General features: G+C 38.6%; 1 protein-coding gene across 2 annotated transcripts in view; it reads left to right on the top strand.

The window, feature by feature from the left end:
* SEMA3D (semaphorin 3D) overlaps positions 1-23,431 on the top strand; it is a 137,929-nt gene that overhangs the window by 100,128 nt on the left and 14,370 nt on the right. For both annotated transcript variants that reach the window (XM_088523517.1, XM_088523516.1), the window contains exons 9-15: positions 2,115-2,229; positions 2,627-2,696; positions 3,886-4,030; positions 16,466-16,688; positions 19,595-19,683; positions 21,320-21,361; positions 22,604-22,761. In XM_088523517.1, coding sequence (XP_088379643.1) covers positions 2,115-2,229; positions 2,627-2,696; positions 3,886-4,030; positions 16,466-16,688; positions 19,595-19,683; positions 21,320-21,361; positions 22,604-22,761 — 842 coding nt within the window. The remainder of the gene's footprint in view (positions 1-2,114; positions 2,230-2,626; positions 2,697-3,885; positions 4,031-16,465; positions 16,689-19,594; positions 19,684-21,319; positions 21,362-22,603; positions 22,762-23,431) is intronic.

The following is a 23,431-nucleotide window of genomic DNA, read 5'->3' as shown; positions in this document are numbered from 1 at the left end:
AGTCTCCCTCACTCTGTAGAACTATTGATATGTTTAAAATAAACATTTGCAAAAATAGCCTCTTGGATCACAGCTTAAGGGTGTAAAACACAAGTATGGATTTTCCAGTCCCTCACAGAAGCTGAATGTCTGAGACGACAGGAGCAGGAGCTGGACAATGCTGTGCTTTTCCATTCCAGCCCCAACACCTCTTGCTGCCTCTCCGCTTTCTGATCCTAGCCAGGTGGTTACGCACAGCTCAGAGGCATGTGAGCATCCACCAGAAGCCTGAGTCAAAGCACTGCAACACAAAAATTGTTTAGCCAATCTGATTTACCAGAGGGAGGAAAAATTTAACACTTTTTTTCTTTTTTTTCTTTCTTTTTAAGAATCTTTGTCATGTCTTTGTAATTGTTTGGCTTTAATTATGCTGCAACCTTTATCTCTCATGCCTTTGAATGGAACACACACATGCACAGCTGACTTCTATTGGCTTAAGGCTGCTAATTTTGACACCTTTGTAATAAATCTGTTAGCTAGATGCAAAGCTTCAGGCTTGGCAGGCCTTTAGGAAATCAAGAGGAGAGGTAGCAATTCTTGTAAGAACAGGAGTTCCAGAGGCAATATATTAACAAAAATTATTTCCAACTGAGCTAAACTATCTAAAAGTAGTAAGTAGATGAAAAGGGAAGTCAGTTAGAGTGCATTACCAGAAAATTGCTACTCCTCGTGAAGTGAATTTCAGCACTTAAAACTCTCTTTGTGAATGCCTGTAATATTTATGATATAGCCCTAAAGGGTCGCATATAATCCATGGAAATACCACTTAACTCCCTCTATCCAGTGTTTCCTGTTGGCTGGTTCTAGACTTTCAGATTCAATTGATCTTTACAAAGTCTTTTTTTTTTTCTTTTTTTCCTTTGTTCTAATGAATCTAGAGACGATGGCTTTTATGACCATATTTGTAGTGCCTAACTTCAGAGCTACAGCTACTTAAATTTTATAGTTTCTTTGTTTAGAAATGAAGTGGGATAGACATCTATAAAGCCTACAGACCACTGTTAATGATGAGAATGTTTCTTTCAAGTGTTCAAAATCTTGATTTCTGCTCATCAATATCTTTGTGTATGCCAACATATAAAATGTGGTGCCTAAATAGTGCTGTAGAACTGAAATACATCTGTGATTTGGGACAACAGGGAACACACAAAATCAATAGATTGCTCATATACTCACTGGAAAGAAGTAAATTCTTAAGCAGACTCCTTGTTCCTGCTTTCTAAAATTTGAAAATTCCTTCTTCACTCCCCCCCCATTTTTTTTTTCTTTCCTGACAACTGATTACTACTGTCCTTGACATACCCATTGTTACATGTCAGTATTTTGAATCACTTCGGTCATACTATTCTATTTCCTTCAGAGAAATGTTTTTGAATATCTCCAGTCATTTTAAAAATAACTTAATTTCTTAAATGCAGTTAGATGGAATTATCAAGTCCTGTTTTTCGCCTGTCTTTATGCACATAGGTTCACAATAAGCCAGTGGAAGGACAACTACCCTTCAGAAGGGCAATTCAAATTTCCAGTTACCCTCTCTCTGGTGACTACAGAGTGCTTGGGCAAGTGTCCTAATATCTTGGAGAATTAAAATAATATAGATGGGACAAAAAAAAAAAAAAACTTTTGAGAAGGATAGAATGATATTTCCATAACAGTAATTTTAGAAATAATATGACTGGCTTTCCCTGGAATGCATATCTTCAATACATGTGCAAAGCAGTTCAGTATTTGCATCTCTAGAATTGTTTATGAATATAGTTTTCATTTTTAAGAAATCTATCCAAAATGTTCTATGCTATTATTGAGTTTGTAAACAATTCTGGAAGAACCACTGATTGCAAAAAATAGCATTACAGGGAACAAGAAATCACATGACATAGACATATGTTTTGGGGCATTCCAGCTGTGGAGCTGTTCAGAGAATATTGCAAACAGATTTGGATATAATTAGGAAATTTTAATTGCTTATTCTCTGAGCTGAGAAGTAACTACTGGAGCTACTTATAAAGGAGTTTGCCCTATATTTTGAAAAAAACAAAAAAATCACAGCTGTGCCTTTTTACTGTTTTTACTAGAATGATATGGGAGGGCAACGGAGCCTAATAAACAAGTGGACTACTTTTCTGAAAGCTAGGCTCGTGTGCTCGATACCTGGTCCTGAGGGAGCCGACACACATTTTGATGAATTGCGTAAGTTCTGTGATCCTTAATGGCTTGTTTTGACATCACCCTTGCTTGTTTATTTCTACTTTGTCGAAGCACCATGTCTCATTCTGATTTCGCTCATTTTTCACTGCTGGTAATATCTCTGTCTTTTATTAGAGCTCCCTGATTATAACTGCAATTATTCCACACAGATTTTTTTTTCTACTTTCTTTCCCCTAACTGCAAAATGACCTTGTGATTCTGTATAGAAAACAGACTATCTGCAAATGGAGGAACCTCAGAATATTAGCATGAATTCATATGGCACAAATTAAAACTGGAAAATGAAGCTTAAATTTTTACAAATCTCCAAATTATAAATATAAATGCATAAATGTTCAATGAATGTTTAATTTAAAAATAAGCTATTTTCCCATTGCAGAAGATATATTCTTACTTTCTACCAGAGATGAGAGAAATCCTCTTGTATATGGAGTCTTCACTACGACAAGGTATGTGTTAGGATTATGTTCCCCACCACCACCAAACCAGGCCTGAAGGTTTTGCTCAGGCTTTTCGTAAAGCCACCTGATCCTCATTTTGAGAATAACAAGAGACTGCTGGAGGAAGGTTTGCCATACTGGGGCTCTAATCAGTATGGCCAGTATTTTCAAAAATTGAAATTTGTGTGCCTAAACCTTTGTATGCCTAACTTATGATAACAATAGCACGCAAATTTAAAAACAATCAAGAACATACTGATTTAATTCAGTCTAATTTAATTTACAAACTACAATCTTATTAAGAGCCAAATAGTCGCTATTTAATACAATTTATTGACATCAAATGTTATCCTTTCTATCAACAACAGCTTGACATCAGCTTGTCTTGAGATCAAAAAGTATTGTGCTTTAAAGCAACATATCAAGATGCCATTTTTGTTAATGAAAAATTCATAAAGCACTACCATTTTATATGCAGAGTTGATCGAAGAATAACTTATCTTTATCTCGTAGGGCAGAGTAATGAACATCTCAGTTACAGTAGTGAGGCATGCTATGCAGACTTGTCAGACAGAAATTTTTTATTTCTTGTCTCCAGAACCTCTGAACTTAGTGTAATCAGTAAGAACTAGTTGTACCTTGAACACTGCAACCACAGTGAAAAGACATTTCTTAAGCAAGAAGCAGCCTCTACAATGACTCCACAGAACATGCAACCACATGAAATGGCCTATGAAATAGCTAAAATACATCACGCTCTGCAGCTTGATGTGGTTTTCACCAAAAAACTGAACTGTTTCTATTAGGAAAGACACAGAATATTCATTCCTCTATCTCTTCTTTTTACTCTGTTCTGTGTACCTGTAATTCTACAGAATCGTTCAAATGCTGACTTCCACTGCAGAAAGTTCTAAAAATAGTCAATAAATGACATGAAGAACCACTCTGCCACTAGGAGAAATGAAGGTCTAGCAAGTTATCCCAAAGACCAGCAAGTCCTAGTGAGCAATGTTTAACTGAAGGGACTGCAACATAAAGCATATGAAGTTACCAATACACAACATCTGTTATTTAGCACCATTTGTAGCAACTCTCGGGTGCAGGACTTGATGCAGAACCCGTCAGAATTAATTGATCTGATCAAAGATATGCTTATCAACTGTTGAAACAGGCATTTCAATCTGCCTTCTCTTTTCAGCTCTGTCTTCAAAGGCTCTGCAGTTTGTGTGTACAGCATGGCAGACATCCGGGCTGTCTTCAATGGCCCTTACGCTCACAAAGAGAGTGCAGATCATCGATGGGTGCAATATGAAGGTCGTATCCCGTATCCCAGACCTGGTACAGTAAGTGTCTCCTTAATTACATACTTTGAGTAAAAATAGAAGTTTTCCCCTCCAGATTAGTAACTTACATTTTCCACTCAGGATGTTTTAAATTATCCTCTCAACCCTTTCCCTACTGTTGACAGCTCAGACTTCTAACTACCTTTTTAAAATATGTATGTACATATATATATGCATAGTTTCCACTTCTCTGAGATAACATTGTGTCCAGACTGTCCATTTCCTGATTGTCTCTGGTATTGTAGTCTCCTACTATTCAGCTATTCTCTACTGTTCAGCTATATTCCCATCTGTTGGGATAAATCACCTCTGAGACACCAACACTCTGTACAAAACTAAATGTTTTTCTTTTCAGGTTATTAAATTGTGAAGAGGTGTTTTATTGGAATTCTCACATATCTGAGTTTCCTTTTTGTCTTTGTGCTGTAACGATTCTGTTTCTTGAGATATGATCTTTGATTCTTCTGTGTGTATGCATGCATGTCCACATGCTGTGTGATAAAGTAAAATAAGCAGTCAGTTGCTGCAGATTTTATGTGTGACAAAAAAAAGGGATAAGTGATAGCAGTAAAAGTGAAAATTACTATCTTTTCTATCTTAAGCTTAATATGTTGCTAATCCCTATCAGTTAGAGTCCAGATATAACCACTAGGCCAAAACAAAAAGGAAAATGTTGAAAAAGTTCATTAAAGAATTCTCCTTCTACTTCTTGTCTTTCTATTAAATTTTTAAGATCATGGTCCTGCATTCACAGTTGAGGGAGAAAAAGATATTTCAGAAAAAATGCAACCACTTAAAATAATAATAATTTTAAAAAGCAGAAAATAAAATGAGTAGAATTTTACTTAGAATGTAGAAGATAAATAAATTAAGAGTAATATAGATATTATTTAAGATAGCTTTATGTTATCTAGGTGGGGTACTGAGTAAAGTGGTAGTAGGCAGCTGTGCGAACCCAGCTGAACACCGAGCTACCAGGTCAGAATGGCACTGATGCCTCAGCAGCCAGGTGGCTCGGTGTGATTTCTGGGATGTCAGCATCAGCGCAACCTTAGTTTCAGGCCATGTTTTCTGGTTTATTTAGCTGTTCTCACAACTTTACTTGTGTCTCTGTGTATTCTTCATCATCCTGTCAAAGCACCTTACTGCCAAGTCCACTGTTGTCCTATATGTCAGGGGTCAGTTGCACCAGGAGGAATGAGCCATCTATAAGACATATTTGAACAGCTTATCTTTGAGTAATACATTCAGACACGTATGTATCAGGATATAATTTTCGGAGTTCTGGATGTCGTAGTTCACAGTTTCTTTACTCAAAACTATAGGCCTGAACTAACTATTGAACTAGCCATTTCCCACTTCAGCAGGCTGTGTCCCGATCCCTGATGCACTTCTTTAAGGCACAGGAGAGACCGAGATGGTGTCGATCTCCATAAAGCGCAAGGCAGCTTCAGACCCTGATTCAGGCTGTCTAGGATCTGAACTGCTGGAGCACGCAGAGTCCTAATTTAGACACTTGTAGTTTACATGTCTCGCTGTCGTGCAGAATGCATGGTGTCCCCAGGAAAGAAGATTACATTTAATTATTTTGATTATTATTTCTTCAGCACATGCAACTCCATTACTGGTCAAGAAGTGCAGATGCGTTTCATTTTAAGTACAAAAATGGTGCCAGTGAGAACAATAGCTGGTCCCATGGTATCTAAAGAGATTAAAATAACTCTCTTGAAAAGCTCACAGTGCCCCATAAGGATGAACACTCTGCACAGACAGACGGGTCATAAGCTCATTGCATTTTTGAGTGTATTAGCCATCACATGGTTGAGCTGGGATTCACAAGGAAGGAAACATGTCATGTTGAAGCATGTCAACACTGATCTTTATCACTGATTTGAGTATCCATGAAAGTATTTTAAAGGTTGGGAAGTTTAAAGATAAACAGATATTTTCCATAAGCCACCCCTTAACTCTACAACTGCTTCCTTTAAGCACCTGATAACAGCTGTGAGAAAATGGTCCCATAAAAATCCTTAGGACTTCCATACCCGGTTGATCTTTGTAGGAGTTTGTCTGATCGGGGACTGAGGAGAGAAATTGATTTTACTGAAGAAAGCTCTCTGAAGAAGGCTATCTGTAATATTTGCTATATAGATAAGGTAAATTATTGTTGCACAGTTATTTATCTTTCGTCTTAGTGAGCTGGAGTGGTCTCAGATTGTAACATACTTTAAGCGTGGTGGTTTAAGGTAGGGTATCCAAATAAAAAGTAGACTTATACCATGCTGTCATTTTATAATGGGTTAAGCCAAGCCTGTGGAATCGCACAGCTTTAGGCTGTGATCCAAAAGCAGAAGCCTGTGCTCAAAGGGATGGAAGGGAAGCAGTATGCTCTGTGCCTTCAGAAAGCTGCGGTTTGTGTAAGTGCTGTAACACCACTCCTTACAGACAAATGTCGTCACGTCACGTTTTTAGTTCAGGAGTGCTCAGAATAACGCCAAAAATGGATAATCCATCCATTTTTAATATTTTTTTCTGTTTTACATTAAAACTTTACCTAAGTGTTGCCCACTATTAGCATGACCAGCAATCCTCTGATTTTATATTTCTTATATTTTAAGTAACTGGCCACTTCTAAAAATGGCTATATTATGAAATGCATTTCCTTTTGAAGTTTGACTTCCAGAGAAATATTGACTTCCTTTCAGCATTTATACAGAAGCAGGAGCCTGCTTACCCTAATTTAACGTTCTGCTCAGCTGCCTTTATCTCCTAAGTAAATAAAGCTGTTCACTATAGGGGCTGTGACCACTTTGATATTGAAATTTTGACAAAATGCTTCCTGTGGCAATTTGTGCTGGCGATAAACTCCCAACATGAGCATGAGATCATGCCGTTGCAATGCAGAGCCTGCTGCATTCGGGGCAGCAGCGCCGGGGCTCGCGCACCCGCATGGTCCGCCTGCCCTCTGGTGTCAGCTCCGGGCCCCCCGACGTGCCTGTGTCTGGTGTCTCACGCCTGCAGATCCTGCAGGTCTTTTCTTCTCACTACTGGTAGGAAGTGGAAATAACGGAGATTAAGCAGAGGCAATGCTTGAAATACCCTTAGATTGGGAAGCTGCAAAAAAAGAGACAAAACAAACAGCCCCAGCACACAAGATGGCTTGGAAATCCAGGGAGCTTTAGCTGTGTCTTTTTTAGCTGTTTAAGAACGTTAAATTAAAAATTGGACTTGCATGTCTGCAGCTGTCCCTAGATAACAAAACTAGTTTTCTTCCAGTCCTTTAAAGATTCATTCAGGAAATTATCCATTGATAAGGAAATCATTACGGACTTTGCTTAAAATGTGTTCTGAATCTCCTTCTGTGTCCTAAAACTATTTTCAGAATGCACTATGAGGGATCAGAGAAAGCATTAGAATAAGATTTTCAGTAAATTAGGAGGAAAGAGCATTTCTAGGCTATTTCTGCAGCTGGTAATATCAGAGCACCACACAGTGAATTCAGCCCATTTGGAAACCCTTATGATCCTTATAAGGTCCCTTATAAGGTGACATCCTGCCTTTATTGATGATGAATAGATCTTCATCACCGAGGCCAGATTATTAGTGTTTGAGGATGGTGGTTAACATTTAATCAAATCTATCAAAATATCACAGACTTTAATTATTATTCTGAGCAGCACCAAAGATTTTCAGAGGGATCTGGTTTTCATATTAATCAATTTGCCAAGACTTCAAAACAATTCTCAGAATTAGCAAAGTCAGAATTTTGCATCCTGATTGATTTCTCAACCACAAGAAGAAACTGTCTAGGATGCAGGATGCACCTTTTGTCCATTTTAAGAGCATTGCATTTCATCTCATTCCACTTCCTATCTGAACACCAAAATGTCACCCTGAACTCCCAAACACTCTGTTTTTCAAAAACCTTACAACCTGACAACAGTTTCACTGTTCTCTGATCTTTCTCATCTTTTTCCTTCTCTGTTGCTTTTTCTCTCCTTCTTCAATGAAGTCCTTTCTTTTATTTCTCCTGCTAATCCAACGCACAGGCTAGTCAAGATGTTGTGGCCATCCTATTGGGACTTGGCTGAGCCACAGAGAAAGATGCTACAACATTGTCTGCCAAAAAGCTTCCCGCTGTCCTCCCGTCTGGTTAGTTTTGCTGCTTTAATAAGTGTGTTCATAAAACACTGAGGCTTGCACAGGTTTTCTTGTTATTTTTAGACTTATCTTCCTCCTTCACCTGCTCTTTTATGGGGTGGAATGTATTCCTCACTTCTCCAATTCCTCAGTCCTTTGATCTCCCCACTGTAAACGGGGCTGCTCAGTTAAGTGAAATGTTTCACTTTAGGGGTTTATTTTGCTGAGAAATCCTCCTCCGCTTCCTCCTACTTAACCAAGATGTTTTCCCCAACATGAATTATGGCTCAGCTCGTAGCTGCCTCTCAAAACTCTGTGAACCCAGTCACCTTTCCCACTTGCAGAGGCTGGCGCAGGATTACAAAGTGCCACCTGCAAAGACCAGTTTGCTCATCCAAATGTTCTCAGTCTGGTTGGCCTCAGATTAATGCTCTCTTATATCAGCCTCTACTACAGGTGTGTTAAATGGAAAGGAAACATGAAGTGCAGGCAGCAGAACAGCATAGAGCAGATGTCCTATCTCCAACTTGTTTTAGAGAGTTTTGTTTTGTTTGTTTGTGCCCTTTAAGCAGAGGGAGGAGGTTTCTTCTTGATTCCACTAAAAATTTGTGCCGTTTTCTTCTTCCCTTCAAAGCCTTTTTCATTTCCTGGCCTCCTTAAGACTTCCTCTGAATAGCTACAAAGTTAGCAAGAAATTCTTCCCAATGAATATCCAGACTTTCTTTCTGTAGAGAAACAATAAGGCTCCTTGAAAGCATGTCCAAATGCCAAATGTATTGTGCAGCTCTGATCGGACTGCTGAGAAGAAGCCACACGTCTATCTGACTCAGGAACCCAAGTCTCATCTTCAAAACAGTTTATAGGTAAATCTCCAACAACATAAAAGTACTTCAATCCTGAGAATCATCATTTAATGCCAGGGGGAAGGTCCATGTTTAACATAGAATTGAATACTTAATTCAGTGATAAGGAAACTCATTTAGAGCTTGGGAGACTTTATGCCATTGGGGAATGCTGATGGACTGCACCATATTTTTTTCACTGTGTCCTCTTGTTAGTCAGAAGTTCACTGTGTGGGAGCTGTAGAGATAAGGACTATGTCTGTATTGGTTATCTGGTTAATATATTTTCCTGTAAAGCAGAGCTTGTTTTCCCAGGTCCTGCAGCACTTAATGTAAAGGAGAGAACTTTCCAGTGGAAAACATATCTTTTGCCTTCTTGGTTAATATATAACATCTTTAGTACTTTTGGTTAAACTAATAATAATTATTCTATGGAGGTGAAACACCTTCCACAGGAAGGAGTGGGGGAGATCCCAGGATGGCTCAGGTCCATGAGCCCGAAACAGAGGGAATCTTTCCCCAGAAGAGAATCTAGACTAAGGTGTCTAATTCTCCAGGATGGGAAAGATTTAAGGATTAGCAACCTTAATGTTTTCCACTAACTTCTTCAGATGCTCTCAGAAAAGTGCCTGGCTTAGTATGGTGCTTATTTTTCCTTGTGAGGTGCATAAAAATTGCCTAGATGTTGCAAAATTTGTCGAGCAGTTTCTCCCTGCACTCCATATTGTCGAGTGCCTGTTGCGTACCCAGCCTGTGGGTGTTTGGTTATTAACAGGGTCTAAGACTCAATGTGATAAGTCGCTCCTAAGCTAGCACTTTAGGCACAGCAGAAAATAGAACTCTTGAAGCTCACGGGGAAGGGCATTATGTTGAAAAATTATCAGTAGTCAACATTATTGCTGAATTAAAGACACACCACTAAATGAAAAGGATATACTTTTTTACAATCTTTAGATTCCTAAATAATTGTCACAGTTTTAATAGGTGCTAGATCCAGCAGCTCTTACTGGCTTTGCTGGATCATATGAAGCACTATGCGTTTTGGCAAATCAGGCATTTATTTAGGAACCTGACTTCTGGCACCAGCCTTTGAAAATCTTGGCCAGCGGCCCCACACAATGTTAACACAGTCACACCATGTATCTTAGTATTGTGTGAGACCTACACATCCAGTACCATGCTAAGTTGCAAATTTAATAAGACAAGTGAAAAAAAGAGAAAATCTCACGTATGTCTAGTGCTGCTGAGTTAGTGAGTATTTACTTTTAGTTGAGAAAGATTAACTTTCGTTTACCACCTTCTGATCAAATTTGGATACAGATAAATGAGGGAAGAAAAAAAGCCATTTTTTTCAGTTCATCCAGGATTAGAACGGGGTCCAGCATGATTATTGTCGACTTGAAATTACACTGAAGGTATTGAAAAGACTTAAAGTAAACAATGAATTCATTCCTTAAAAGTTTTGTGACTGGGAGTTTTCACAGCAGTTGAATAGAAATATGCATAGCACTTGTAGCACTTTTCATTCTGTTTCATGGGGTTTATTTTTTTCTCTCTTTTTTTTATTTTTCATTTCTGAACATGTACATTTGTATCAAGTTATCCTTCATGATAGCAAAGGTGTAAGAAATCTGAAAAGAATAAATTACACAGTGAAAATTCAATGCATGATTTCTGATGCAAAACCAATTTTTCCATGTGAAGTATTCATTAGGGATGATTCATATTTCTTGGCATTAACTATCTAGAAGAAAAGCATCATCTCTGAGCTAGTTCTTTAGATATGTTTTTCAGAAAGAAAGAGATAGACACCTCCCTTGAAAAGTTCATACACAGTCAAGGTAAGAATCTAAGTTAGGCGAGATGAATCCCTTCTCTGTTGAAAAAGCAGATGATGATGAGATAGCACGATGATAATTTTATAAGAACTTCTGCAGAAATGGATCCTTGTGTAATTCACATGTAACAACACTGCCAACCTATGCCTGTGACGTTTGATATGAATGCAGATCTCTCATTGTCTCCAGTGAGAGAAGATGTCACATATCTGAAATGGCATCTGGTGCTGATGATATGAATAAATGTTCCCTGTGAACTCAGCAGAGAACACCCATACCATTATCACATGGGACATGCATGAGGATGTGATCTCACATTTTCAGAGATGAAAGGCTACTCACTCACTCTCTTGGCCATCCAGCCTTTATCATCACACATCCCACCGATCGCTCCGAAAGGAAGCACAAGCTTACAGGAATTGTTCTGTAATGATGGGTGGACACAGTTTTTAACAGCTGCCTGAGGACTTTGCCAAAGGATGGCCAAAACACAGTTTTCACTCCCATATTCCATTCATCGTGCCACAGTTAGTGATGCCTCTGGAAATAGGTCTCTTTGCCAAGCATAACAGGGTCACACCTGGCCAGCTGTTCTTGGTGGTCATGCTGTCTTAGGATGGGATCCAAAGCCCAGTGAAATAATTGGAAAGGTCCTGTTGACTCAAGTGGACTCTGGATCAGACCTTTAGTCCTTGTTTCTCCTAAATGAACTACACAAGTTGGCAGAGATTTCCCTATATCGTGCGTGATAGGTTTTAGCCTTCTGGGAAAATTTTAACAGCTTTTTATATTTTGGTATACATTTTATCCTAGCTGTTTTTAGTAAGTGATGTCGCTACTCTCATCATCCTTTGTTTAAACATTTTTGATAAGGTGCTTAAGCATTTCATGTTCCAAATTTGGCAAAAATCTGGGACATTTTTTAGACTCATTGGACTACTCCCATTTTCAAATAGAAAGAGATTTCTGGCTGGAGGTAGGTGAACAATAAACAGAGCCCTAGAAGATCTAGGCTGTATCTTAAAGTTATTAAGTGAGAGCATGAACCACAGAAAATGCACATATAAGGGAAAATCAAACTGTAATACTGAGTAAGGGAAAAGAGGGCTACTGTACAGCTGGGGAAGCAGATAAGAATAGTTTGATTCTGGTCCTGTGTAAATACAGAACATGGGTCTCCTTCTACTAAATTAAAAAAACTTCAGCCCCATAAACACAAATTCCTTTTTGAAATCAGTAGGATTTTTGAGTCCCGATTCCAGTACAAGTAGGAAGAGACTTGGAGTAAATTGTTCTAAAGATAAAGAGAAATATCCATTTCTGAAGCATTGCTTATGTTGCAAGTGTGTACATAACTTGACGTTTGTATAGACTGTCTTAATCACTTCCTTTGCAATATTCACTTTTGCAATGTTCACTTTTTTCCCCAAAAAAGTATAAAATCTGAATTACATTGTTTGTCACACCTATTCTGCAGTGTCTTTTGCTAAGTAATTCAAAACTTTTCTTTGTCAAATGATTAAACTAAAATTATTATCTTCAGAAACCAAGTTGATTACAACCCACCTGGATGGTGTAACCTTGTAAAGCGTTTAATCTGTGAAAGCGCAGCACGAAACAGAACATGGGAGATCACGCTCAGCAAACCAGAGGATAAATTTCTTGTGCAAATGCTAGCAGAAAGTCCATAGGATTAGCTCTTTACAAAAGTTGTCTCAATAGGGCTTTCATCTTCTTCCTTTCTACTTAGCTTGAAACTAAGCTCCATTTTCAAGGAGTATTCTTTGGGTATTTACTACAAGTTGATTATACAGATACCTCTTTGTTTTCTAGTCAGTACTTTCACAGCCATGCATTAAACTGTATTTTGCAAAAAAAGTGACTGAGCATGCACCGAAGTGTATCTTAATTCAAATTAGCACAGATTTACTGTCTTACAGAGTTTTTAATTTTAAAAGTCACTGGGTGATTTATCAGTTAAGTCCTATTTTCAGTAGCCAGTGTCACGGTATTTGTCATGATAAGGATGCACAAACTTTACTCCTATTGACTGAAATGGAGCTAGGCAAATCAGCACTTTCAAAACTTATGAGGTCTCTAGGTAGCTATACATATTGGTCCAAGCAAGTTCAGGAAATAGGTTGTGGTGTTTTAAATCAAGCTACATGATTCCTAAGCAGAAGTGAGGTTCAAATACTGGCCCGCAGTCACTGTACAGCTTAATGCTAGTATGGTCCATGCCATACTTGAGGCATGTGTCCCCCAGGCAATGCTGTGGCACTGTTTGAGGTTAAAGACAGACCTGGAACTGTCCGCTGCAGGATTGATGTTGTCACTCTGTTTTGGAGAGTAAGAAAGAAATTTAAACCATAAGAACAGTAGCTGGTCTGTGCTTCACTGACCTGTTTTATTTACGATGAATCAGAGGTAATCTCTGACACTTTTGAGAATGTTATCCACAGTCAGAATATTTTGCTTGACCACTTCTCTATCTTTTCATTTAGTTTATTTATGCAAGTACATGTTCATGTAAAACTGTATATGGATTGTATTAATTAGATGTATTTAGGTATGGGCATGCAATACCCTATGTCAAGCTAAATCTGCAAGACCAAAACTTCAGTCATGCCCTGTCCTGTTGACGTTTACTTTTCCAAAGTAGGGAACTGTCAGTGGGGAGGAGAAGGGTCTCCAAAGGAAAGAGGGATCTGGGTCTGGTACAGAGCCTGCAGGGAGAGCTCTGCTCCCAGTTAACCAAAGTTGCCTCCCCAGGAGAATAAGCACCAGCAAAGGAAGAAGCATGTGCTCAGCCCTTGGCACTGTATGTCTCACTCCAAATGTTTTGGATAATGCCAACCCTCACATCGTGAATAAATCCTGACTGCAAGCCCTTAATTGGCACCACAGATGGAAGGCTTGTTGAGCTGGAGATTTAGGGAGACAGACTTCAGTTCTTTCTGTTTGTAAGGATTGACTGTGAAGGAGGATTGCAAAGCAACTTCACCACAAATCCTAACCCTGCAAAGATATTATTTAATCATATTTCTTTCTTCACAAATGGTGTTATGGCTCCACCTGGCAGGAAGCACAGGGAAAAAAAAGTAGTTTTAAAAATTAAGAAAACTGCAATATATACATGAAGCCATATCATCAGATGGAATATAATCTCCAGTTCTTATCATTGTCTACGATTTGCACTGTCCAGTAGTGCATTTAGGTACATCCAGACTGAAATTAAAAGGTCTCTCAGACTCAGGTGATAGATTAAGTGTAAGACAAGGGACAGTAAAAAGATGTAAAAAGTCATGGAAGGAAAGCAGGTACAGGGGTGAGTCTGAGAGATTATGGGTCGCAAAGTACCAATATGACCAGCCTTGTAGGACTTCTTGGACTCACACCAACAGATAAGGGGAGACTCGAAGGAGGTGAAGGAGGAAAGTTTATGGCATTCTGAAAGCAGGAAATGTGAGGACGAGCCTGGAGTAAAGCACAAAAATGTGTGTAAGAAAAAATGAATGGCTGGATTTGATTAGGTTATTGGTAAGGGCCAAATAGAAACGGGAGCCAAGCTCAGCAGTGAGCAAGAGACACCAGGCAAGTGTGATCTAAGAGAGGGATCTCAGCATCCTTGGCAGAGGATGAGGCTGCACTGTTCAGAGCCAGAGAGCAGCCATGGAGCTGTGAGCTGGAGCACGACTTCCAGCTACGCGGATAGGAAACAGAAGTCTCCTCTGAGAAATCATTTGTGGAATCTGCCTTTATTTTAAGAAAAAAAAAATGAAGATGTCCTATGCAATTTGTTAAAAAGTTACGGCCTTTGATTGTCTATACTGGGGGAAATATAGGTGTGGACACTTCAGTCAAGAAGCAAGAAAAAAATAAAAATGAACATTGGTAAAGCACTTACTAGTGGTCTTTTACTACAGTGGCTCTGGGCGTATTCCCTAAGGATTCAGGCATTAGTCAATCCAGGCATTAGTCAAGCCCCAAGTCAGTGGGGGCACTTGCCCGGTTCTTTTCTGCTGCAGCAACAGGGCAGATACTTGGCCTTGGGAAGAGGGGCAATCGGACATCACCCATTGCTCACAAATAGGAAATTGGCAGGAATACTTCTGCTTAGATCCTCTTCCTTTTTTAAACTTGTTGTACTTGATTTCTCTCTTCTTCTGTGCGCAGAGGAAGCATTCTGTGGCTTTGCTGATCATAGAGCAAATAATAAAACCAGCAGTAAATAAATGATCTGTGAATATTTCCTGCTGTTTGAGTCATCGAGATTATCCAGTGATAGCCACTGGAGGGCAGTGCAGATTTATCTTTGAAAGTCTTCTGCACGGCTACCAGCAAAACTAGTTTACTCAGTATATAGCAAATTGAACTGTGTATGCGTACCTGAGCCTTGAAATGGCAAGCAGGACAGAATAATAGATCATTTATTTACTTCAGACTTGATTTCCCTTTCTTGGAAAACACCTGAAGTGAGAAGGCTCCTGTGAGTGGGGCAGAGAATGAGGGAGGTAAAACTCTCTAGGGATATATGCATCCCATCATAAGAACTGTCCAGATTAATATCTATACATATGCCATATATATATGATTATTTATATATATACACATATATATATAAAGAGAGAGACAGGCAGAGAGATACTTTCCATGAATGAACTAATGGGCACTAGTGCTGCTTTCTGGTCAATGGTATAAGATGATGCACTGAGCACCCTGATTTCTTACAGCTTCAAAGGGAGTTCTGAGTGTTCTGGCAGAAGACTTGGTTTCTAGTTGAATGTGGAGTGAATTTGTGACTGATATGAGACCAAATTTCTTATGTGATCTACACTGTCAGTGGATATTACAGTATTATATTCCAGTAGTTCCAAAATTTTAAAAGAAAAGTTGGGGATTATCCCATGTGGTTGGATCATTAATGACTAAATTTTGGTGATGCCAACATATATTGAAAAGAAAAAATAAAAGCTAAAAATCTGTCACAAATGTGTGGCTTCAAAGCAGCAGGTTAATAATAATATTATATTGTCATGACTGGTTATAGTGGTAAGCATATTAATGTCACATCTAATACTATGCAACATTGAACAGACAAACTCTTTTTTTTTCTCATATTACCTTTTTTAATATTAATTTTTTGTTAGCCAAAGTTATGTCTGGAAAAGAAGAAAAATCTGTAGGACTTCTTTCTTCAGAATATACGTGTGTCTGTGGGGTAGGTGCAGATATGGAGATGTTACAGATGATTTGTAATTCTGAGTAGTAGCACAAATAGGTGAGATGAGACGAAACCACTGATGTTATTTCTATTGCAAGCTAAATAACTGGCCACTGCAAAAGCACTTTAGCCATTGGTAGTTGCTATTCTTTGAATGGATTTGCATGTTTACGTGTATAAAAAAAAAGCCTTCCTTGGCCAAGATTTTAGGGTAAGGAAATATCTGACTAATATTTCTATTTAGGCACATGTGCAAGTATCCTGCTTTTCAAGATAACTGAGGGGCTAGAGAAACCTCTAGTCTTCAAAACACACACACGAAAACTCTGAAATTACCCCTATTTCTTTCCTAATACTCCTTTCATCTTCTTGTTCCTTCTCTTTTGTTCAGTGTCCAAGCAAAACCTACGACCCACTTATAAAGTCTACGAGAGATTTCCCTGATGAAGTCATCAGCTTCATAAAACGCCATCCACTGATGTACAAATCAGTCTATCCGGTGACTGGAGGACCGGTGTTCACTCGGATCAATGTGGATTATCGACTGACACAGATTGTGGTGGATCACGTTATGGCAGAGGATGGACAATATGATGTTATATTCCTAGGAACAGGTATGTAAGATTTCCGTGGTCACTCTACACAAGACTTGTCACTTAAGAACAATTTCTTTTGATCCAGCAGGCCCCAGTAAACATTCTGGTTAACCTCAGAAAGCTCAAAATCTTCTTTTAAAAGTATTTTTTATTCTCCTGAATGCAACTTCATGAAGGTTTTAGGTACCCTCAAGTGTATACCAGCACTTCATAAAAACACTGAGATTAGATGAACTTGTTGGCTCAGAGAATCACCACTGACATGAGGATCTTAACGTGTCCTGCTTTTGAGGAGATAGATAACTTGAACTGAGAATAAATCGGCTTTCTTCCTGTCCAAGTACCTGACTTTATACTACATGGTAATCTGGCTCTACTTTCTGTTGGCAGCACATCAATAAGCCATTAAAAAGCAAAACACAACAAAGTAATAAAAAGAAAAACCCTTAGTAGCTTAAAGGAGTAATTTCCATTATCAAAATCTAGTGACCTAGTGATTCAGCATTAAGTTTTGTGTGACAGTGAACATTTAAAATTAGGCCTAAAGCAAATGCCTTATTCCACTAAAACACTTTTAAAATATTACTTTGCAATATGAATAGCTCCAAATCAGAGGTCTAGGTTTGATGAATAGGTTGAGGTTGGGCTACTATGCCAGAAAAAAAACATGCTTTGCAGTTATGTTATGCATAATTATGTATCTATTTAAATTTTTATGAATATTGTATACCTTAAGGAAAGTCTAATTTTACAATTGCAATTAAGTTTCAAATCACTGAAATCACCCAGGAGCATGGTATGCAAAGAAACATTAACATACCTATTCATAATGTTTCAGAAATAATTATACACTTACTTACTCCACTGGAATTCCTTATTCCCAATCCACATTTGAAATTCCCTGAGTATTATCAGCTCTTACAAAGCACTTTCTTTCACATCTGAATGCTTTGCTGAGGAGGTCATTGTCATTATCCCTGTCCCACAACAGGGGAAGCTAAGGTACACAGAGCTGGAAAGGTTTATCCAAGGGCAATAAATAAGCTACTGACATGAGCTGTGAGACTTAAGTCTCTCTTTGAATCTGCTCTGGTGTTACTGGGTTGCATTAGATTCTATGATCATGGAAAATCCTTGTTGCTTTCTGAATGCAATTGTTCTTATAGTCATCCAAGTGAAAAAGTGACCACATTTCCCAAGTTGCGAGATACCTAGGATTTGAGAGAGTTCCCCCTCCTTCTAAAACTTACTTTTCATGTGATAATAAAGGAGAAAAATAATTTTAAGCTGAAGCTGTCAGAAAACGTAAGTTTGCTAGTACAAAATTTCAGTGGTTGCAAAGGTTGCTCTCAGAATTTTGCTATCCTTGATTATAATTGTTTCTTATAGGAATTAAGCTATATTGAGAGTTTAACAACTGGAATACTCACATCTTAGTTGTTACTGGCCAGCATAAACGACTAATTGTTCAGAGTAATTCTTCAGTCCTAGAGCTGTCTAGACCAGCATGAACCATGTAGTCACTAGGTGGCAATCTGTAATACATAAACATTTTTTGTCTGCACTGCCTTCTTTAAAAGCAGGAGCTTTTCCAAAAACACATGGTTTTGTTCCATTTTATCCACTTAAACTTGTCCTAAGGAAAAAAGAAAAGTAAACTCAAAGATAGAATTTCAGCTGTTGTATGTAGAGACCTAACGCAAATATAGCAAATACCTTGAGATTTTGAACAGCAGCAGTTCAGGAGCTTGTGTGTTTGGATGCGACCGACCGCACTGCTGCAGACCTCAGGGAGGCCGGAGCTCAGCACTCAGCCTCACTGCAGCTCCTTGTGCATGCACAGGCCCTGGCAGACATGGTAAAATGGCCAACACAGAAGACAAATTGAAATATTTTCAATTGTGATTAGTGATATGGTGTAGTTTGGAGAACCGAGAATGAAAATCTCACTCTTTCCACTTTCTGTTCTTTATGTTTTTAATATTGTGCATAATGCTTAAGATCAAGCTGTCTTTTGGTTTTGCACATTGTATATTCAAGCCACTCAGTCCACTTCCCCAACCTATTTTAAAGGTTTAGTTTTAAGGCAGTTCACGATTCACATATTTGTGGGGATCTGAGTTGAGCTGTGTAGCTATTTTCTTCACAAATCAGGAATTAAAGTTGAAATTAACAAATAAGTTAAGTTAAAGACAAAGCAAAACAAAAACTCTCCAGATAAGTCTAAGTTTCCACAATTTTTAAGTGAATGTTCTGATGTGAAAAGAACTATTTGTTCGAAAATTTCCCCCAACTGTCAGGGTAAATGAGAAAAAATACACTGCATAATTGCCAGCATTAACATGCAACCTACTTCTCATTATGGAGCTCAACTGTATAAAAACAGATTGTCCAAAACCAAAGCAAATAGTTTCCTGCCACCACAGCTCCCCAGGTTGAGTCTCCTTGGTTGTGAAATGGGCTCCAAGTGTGGGACAAGGAAGTGCAGAAACTGGTAGCTGGGAAGCGTGTGTGTGTGTGCATGGTGTGTGCTCGTGTGTTTAGCAGACAGATTAGACCACCCGTGCCAAGAGCAGCCTGCAGTTACATTGGCTCAGCCATACGGTAACGCCACAGGTGTGGTGTACGAGAGCCATTCAGATACCAAGCATGGATAGATGTCGTTTGAAGCCTACATCTCTGATGCACTAACTTGATTTCCAGTGCCCATTATTTCATTTTTTTCTTTGTAATCTAAGTCTGAAACATCACTTCTTTTATTTTATTTTATTTTATTTTATTTTATTTTATTTTATTTTATTTTATTTTATTTTATTTTATTTTATTTTAAATTCTGAGTTCAAATTGATATAAAATAAGAAACAAAGTAGCACTTTTGTACTGCAACATGACTGCAGGGTTTACATGGTGTATATTTGCTTCAGATATAGGCACAGTGTTGAAAGTTGTGAGCATCACAAAGGAGAAGTGGACTAAAGAGGAGGTAGTCCTAGAAGAACTCCAAATATTCAAGGTAGGTATTAATAGAAACAACATTAATTAAATATTATTTAGGGGAATTTAAGGCCCAGAGTGGCCTCATCTGTCTGGTTGTTTGTTTATTGGAACTAGTTCAAGTTTCCAGAGGGACACTGTTTAAAATTTTAAATGTGTTGGTATTCCTTGGCTAAGTCAAATGAGAAAAACAAACAAAGCCCCATATTTTTTCAAAGTCACAGTTCTTTTATCCTGCCCTGTTCCATCTCACAAACTTACTGAGTCCCACTTTTTTTTTTTTTTTTTTTTTTTACTAAAAAGAAGAAAATTTGGATTATTAATGTCCTTTAATTCTTTTATGGCTTAACATTACTGATCACTTAGATTTGGATCTTCTGGCTGAATGATAGAAAAGTCACAGTTTCTCTGTTAACACTAAAGACTTCCTCATATATAGAAGTTTCAATAAGCCAAACCTCCATTCTGTTGCACTAGCCCAGTTTCTGATTAATCTCGTTGTTGGTGACATCGATTTACATTTAGAAGAGAAAATTGTAGATCCACATATGGATTTTTTTTCCATTAGTTTCTTCTTCATTCCTTGTAGTCTCCTTTTCCTCAGTTATCACCTTACTTCTTTGTTAAAGTTTAGTCATATCCCTAGAAGTTCAGTGATATTATCATATATTTTCTCTCCTATGTGCTAGAGGTAGTCTTAGCCAGAAGTTCTGACCAAAATTAAATAAATTAAGTTGGAACTTAACACAGTGTTTTCCAAGCCTAAGGACAGGAACTTTATACATTATTTCTCCATATATCTTTTGATATGTCATGCTCTTGTTTTAAAGGATCTCCACTGTCTTAGACACTAATTATAAATATCACTCTGAAAATACCAAGATTACTCAGTGGTTTGCCAAGTAATCAGGAGTTTCACAATGTGTACCAATTTGTTGCATTCTTAGAATATAACGTCAAGGGCAAATGCACCATATCATATTTAATACAAAAAAGTAGATATTTTTTCTGCTCAGCAGACATTCCTTTAAATTTCTGTTGGTAACATTTATAAATGTTACCTCTATGCTTTTGAATACAGAAAATTGAAGAAAGTGAGGCACTTAAAAATTAAAAAAAATAAAATTAAAAATTAAAATTAAACATTAGACTTAGATGAATCATTTTTTATTAAGGAATAGATAATGCTCTGAGCTCTGTCCTGTTCTCCCATCAGTCACTGGCAAAACTTCCACTGTCTTTCATAGGATTGAAATATATTCTGGTGCAGAAGATGTGAGTATGTATCCCTTAAGTGCCATCTTAGCTTTTCAAATAGTGCTTAGGTTGATGTGAAGGATTGTTGCTAGTCCCTGGGATGAGATAAACTGCAGACTTTGTGAACTAAAGCTACTCACCTCATGAGCAGTAGGGAAAATTCATCAGTAATGAAGTCATCAGTAATTCAGGGACGTGTTTCTGGAAGCATGTATGTAAAGGCTTCTGGGGAGGTTTTGTGTTTGTTTTGTTTTGTTTTTTTTTTCATACCTATTTAAACCAAGTAAATTCATCTGTAATTTTATTACCTTTTTTGTGGTGGTTGTGCAGATGTTCTCTTTTTCCATTTACATCTGAAAAATATGTAAATTAATAAGCTTTACTAATTCATTTTTCAGCATCCTTCGTTTATCTCAACTATGGAGATTTCTCAGAAGCAGGTAATTTAGATGTTTGTTGAATCAATGCAAGATATATCATATACTTCACATCTAGCTTCTTGTATTCAGATGACTTCTGTTGCTTATTAGCCAAATTCTGCATAGCTGATTTTTAAATTGTATTTGGGGAAGAAGAAAAAGATAAATTTAAACGTGTTTGCTTGTGTAATTCACATTTGCTTGCAAATAGTAATTTGGGTACCAAGCTGGTAATTATTCATGGAAACAAATCTTTAGTCATATGGTTATGGGATTTGTGAGTGAAGTCAATGCACACTCATTCTCCTGACACTGATAATGCTTGGCTATATACAATCTAGTAATAAGTTTTCGTTACTATTATTGCTGCTATGATGTTATTAGGACTTCACTGAGATCATGGCCTTGTTGTGCTAAAAGTTGTGCCTATCCAGACCAAAAAGTGGTGGCTCTGCTCCAAGTTCACAGTGTAGATCTGGGTGGTCGAAGCCTGGCAATGACAAAGTCCGATGCCGGTTGGGGAGCTCCCTATGGGAAGCTGCTCTACGGCAGCTCTGTGGTGGCCACGCTTGCGCGCGGGGGGCCGCATGACAGCAGAGCCCCCCTCACCGCCCTGCCACGGTGGCAGAGCACGGCGTGCCTGCCATGCCGAGCAGGACACGCACCGCACAGCTGCCTCCCATCCATCGCCCCCGGGAAGAGGTGTTGGGCCAGCTGGAAGCGCTGCCAAAGCCGGATCCGGCTCAAGGGCGACCGCTGGACCACCCTTGTCTCAGCACGCAGCCCGCGCACTCTTGGGGGAGCGGGGAAGTAACATTATCCCCGTTTTGCATGGAGAACAGAAGCAAAATAAGATAGTGTTTTATTCACACAAGGTCATCACTAGTTCCCCATCCGGATTCTGGATGTCACGGATATCCTTCCCCTTGTTTTTTAAGCATGCTGTTAAACTCCTCTCACTGTGGGTGCCTTCTGTTTTTTTCATACGGCACGTTCAGGCAAAAGGTGCAAGGGTGTTGAGTGCTGGTGCCTTTTCAGGACTACGGCCCCCTGCCTTTGCTATCATGTTGTCAGGGATTGATGGAGTTTGTCCAGTTCATATAGAGCCACGAGAAACATTTTGCAGCGAAGGAGGCGTTCTCACTCGCCTTTTAAAATCTAGGACAAGGTTGAAAGTCTGAGAATGTGGCCCTGCAGAAAGGAACTTTTAAAAAGGGCTGCCCAGAGAACGCTTCTAATTCATTTGCTTTGCTTGATTTGCAGCAACAATTGTACATTGGTTCCAGGGATGGATTGGTTCAGCTTTCCCTGCACAGATGTCACACGTATGGGAAGGCTTGTGCAGACTGCTGCCTCGCCAGAGATCCATACTGTGCCTGGGATGGAAACTCATGTTCCAGATATGCCCCCACTTCTAAAAGGTGAGAAAAAGAATACAATGTACTGCAAAAGACCCTCCTCATTGCAAGAATATAGAGGTTCTCAATCAGAACATGTTGCCTTTTTACTTGGCATGCCTTTTGCCTTAAAATCTGGATCAAGCTTTGGCTGTATTTGTATTTCTGCTGGAGAGCTGTGAAGGCAACGTAACACTGTTTAAGCACATGTGACAATAACTCAGCTACTGCAAATGACACTGTAAATCCATCACTTCCCTTTATTTGTGCCAAGTGCTTTAAGGTACAAGATGCTTAGATTGAGAGCTGAGCCACCCTGAATGTAGTGGTGGAAAAGAGAGAAGCAAGATCCTCTCATTTTGCGTAGGGGTGACCTACAGTCATATAGTGGAGTTTAGTACAGCACCCCAGAGTGATCAATAGCAGAATACATTTAACTGCAAGTCTAAACTAACGAGTTTCTCCTGTCTCATATAACTAAGTAACCCAGTTGTGTCTCAGTGTGTCACTCATAAATCGCATTCATGAACCAACTGTGAGAGGGAGACAGAAGTTTCAGTGGTATACTTTAACCACTTCAGGAGCAGTTTTTCACAAAGAAAGGGGCTATATCTGAACTTTCTCTACCTATGGGTTAGGACAGCCGATATGAATTCACATGAAGGCAGAGCAGTAAGTACATTTGCTGATTTAG

This window comes from Tinamus guttatus, unplaced genomic scaffold, assembly GCF_059628265.1.
Source record: "Tinamus guttatus ecotype Peru unplaced genomic scaffold, ASM5962826v1 Tinamus_guttatus_pri_ptg000193l, whole genome shotgun sequence".
Lineage (NCBI taxonomy): Eukaryota > Metazoa > Chordata > Aves > Tinamiformes > Tinamidae > Tinamus > Tinamus guttatus.
This window is presented reverse-complemented; position numbering and strand designations above follow the sequence as displayed.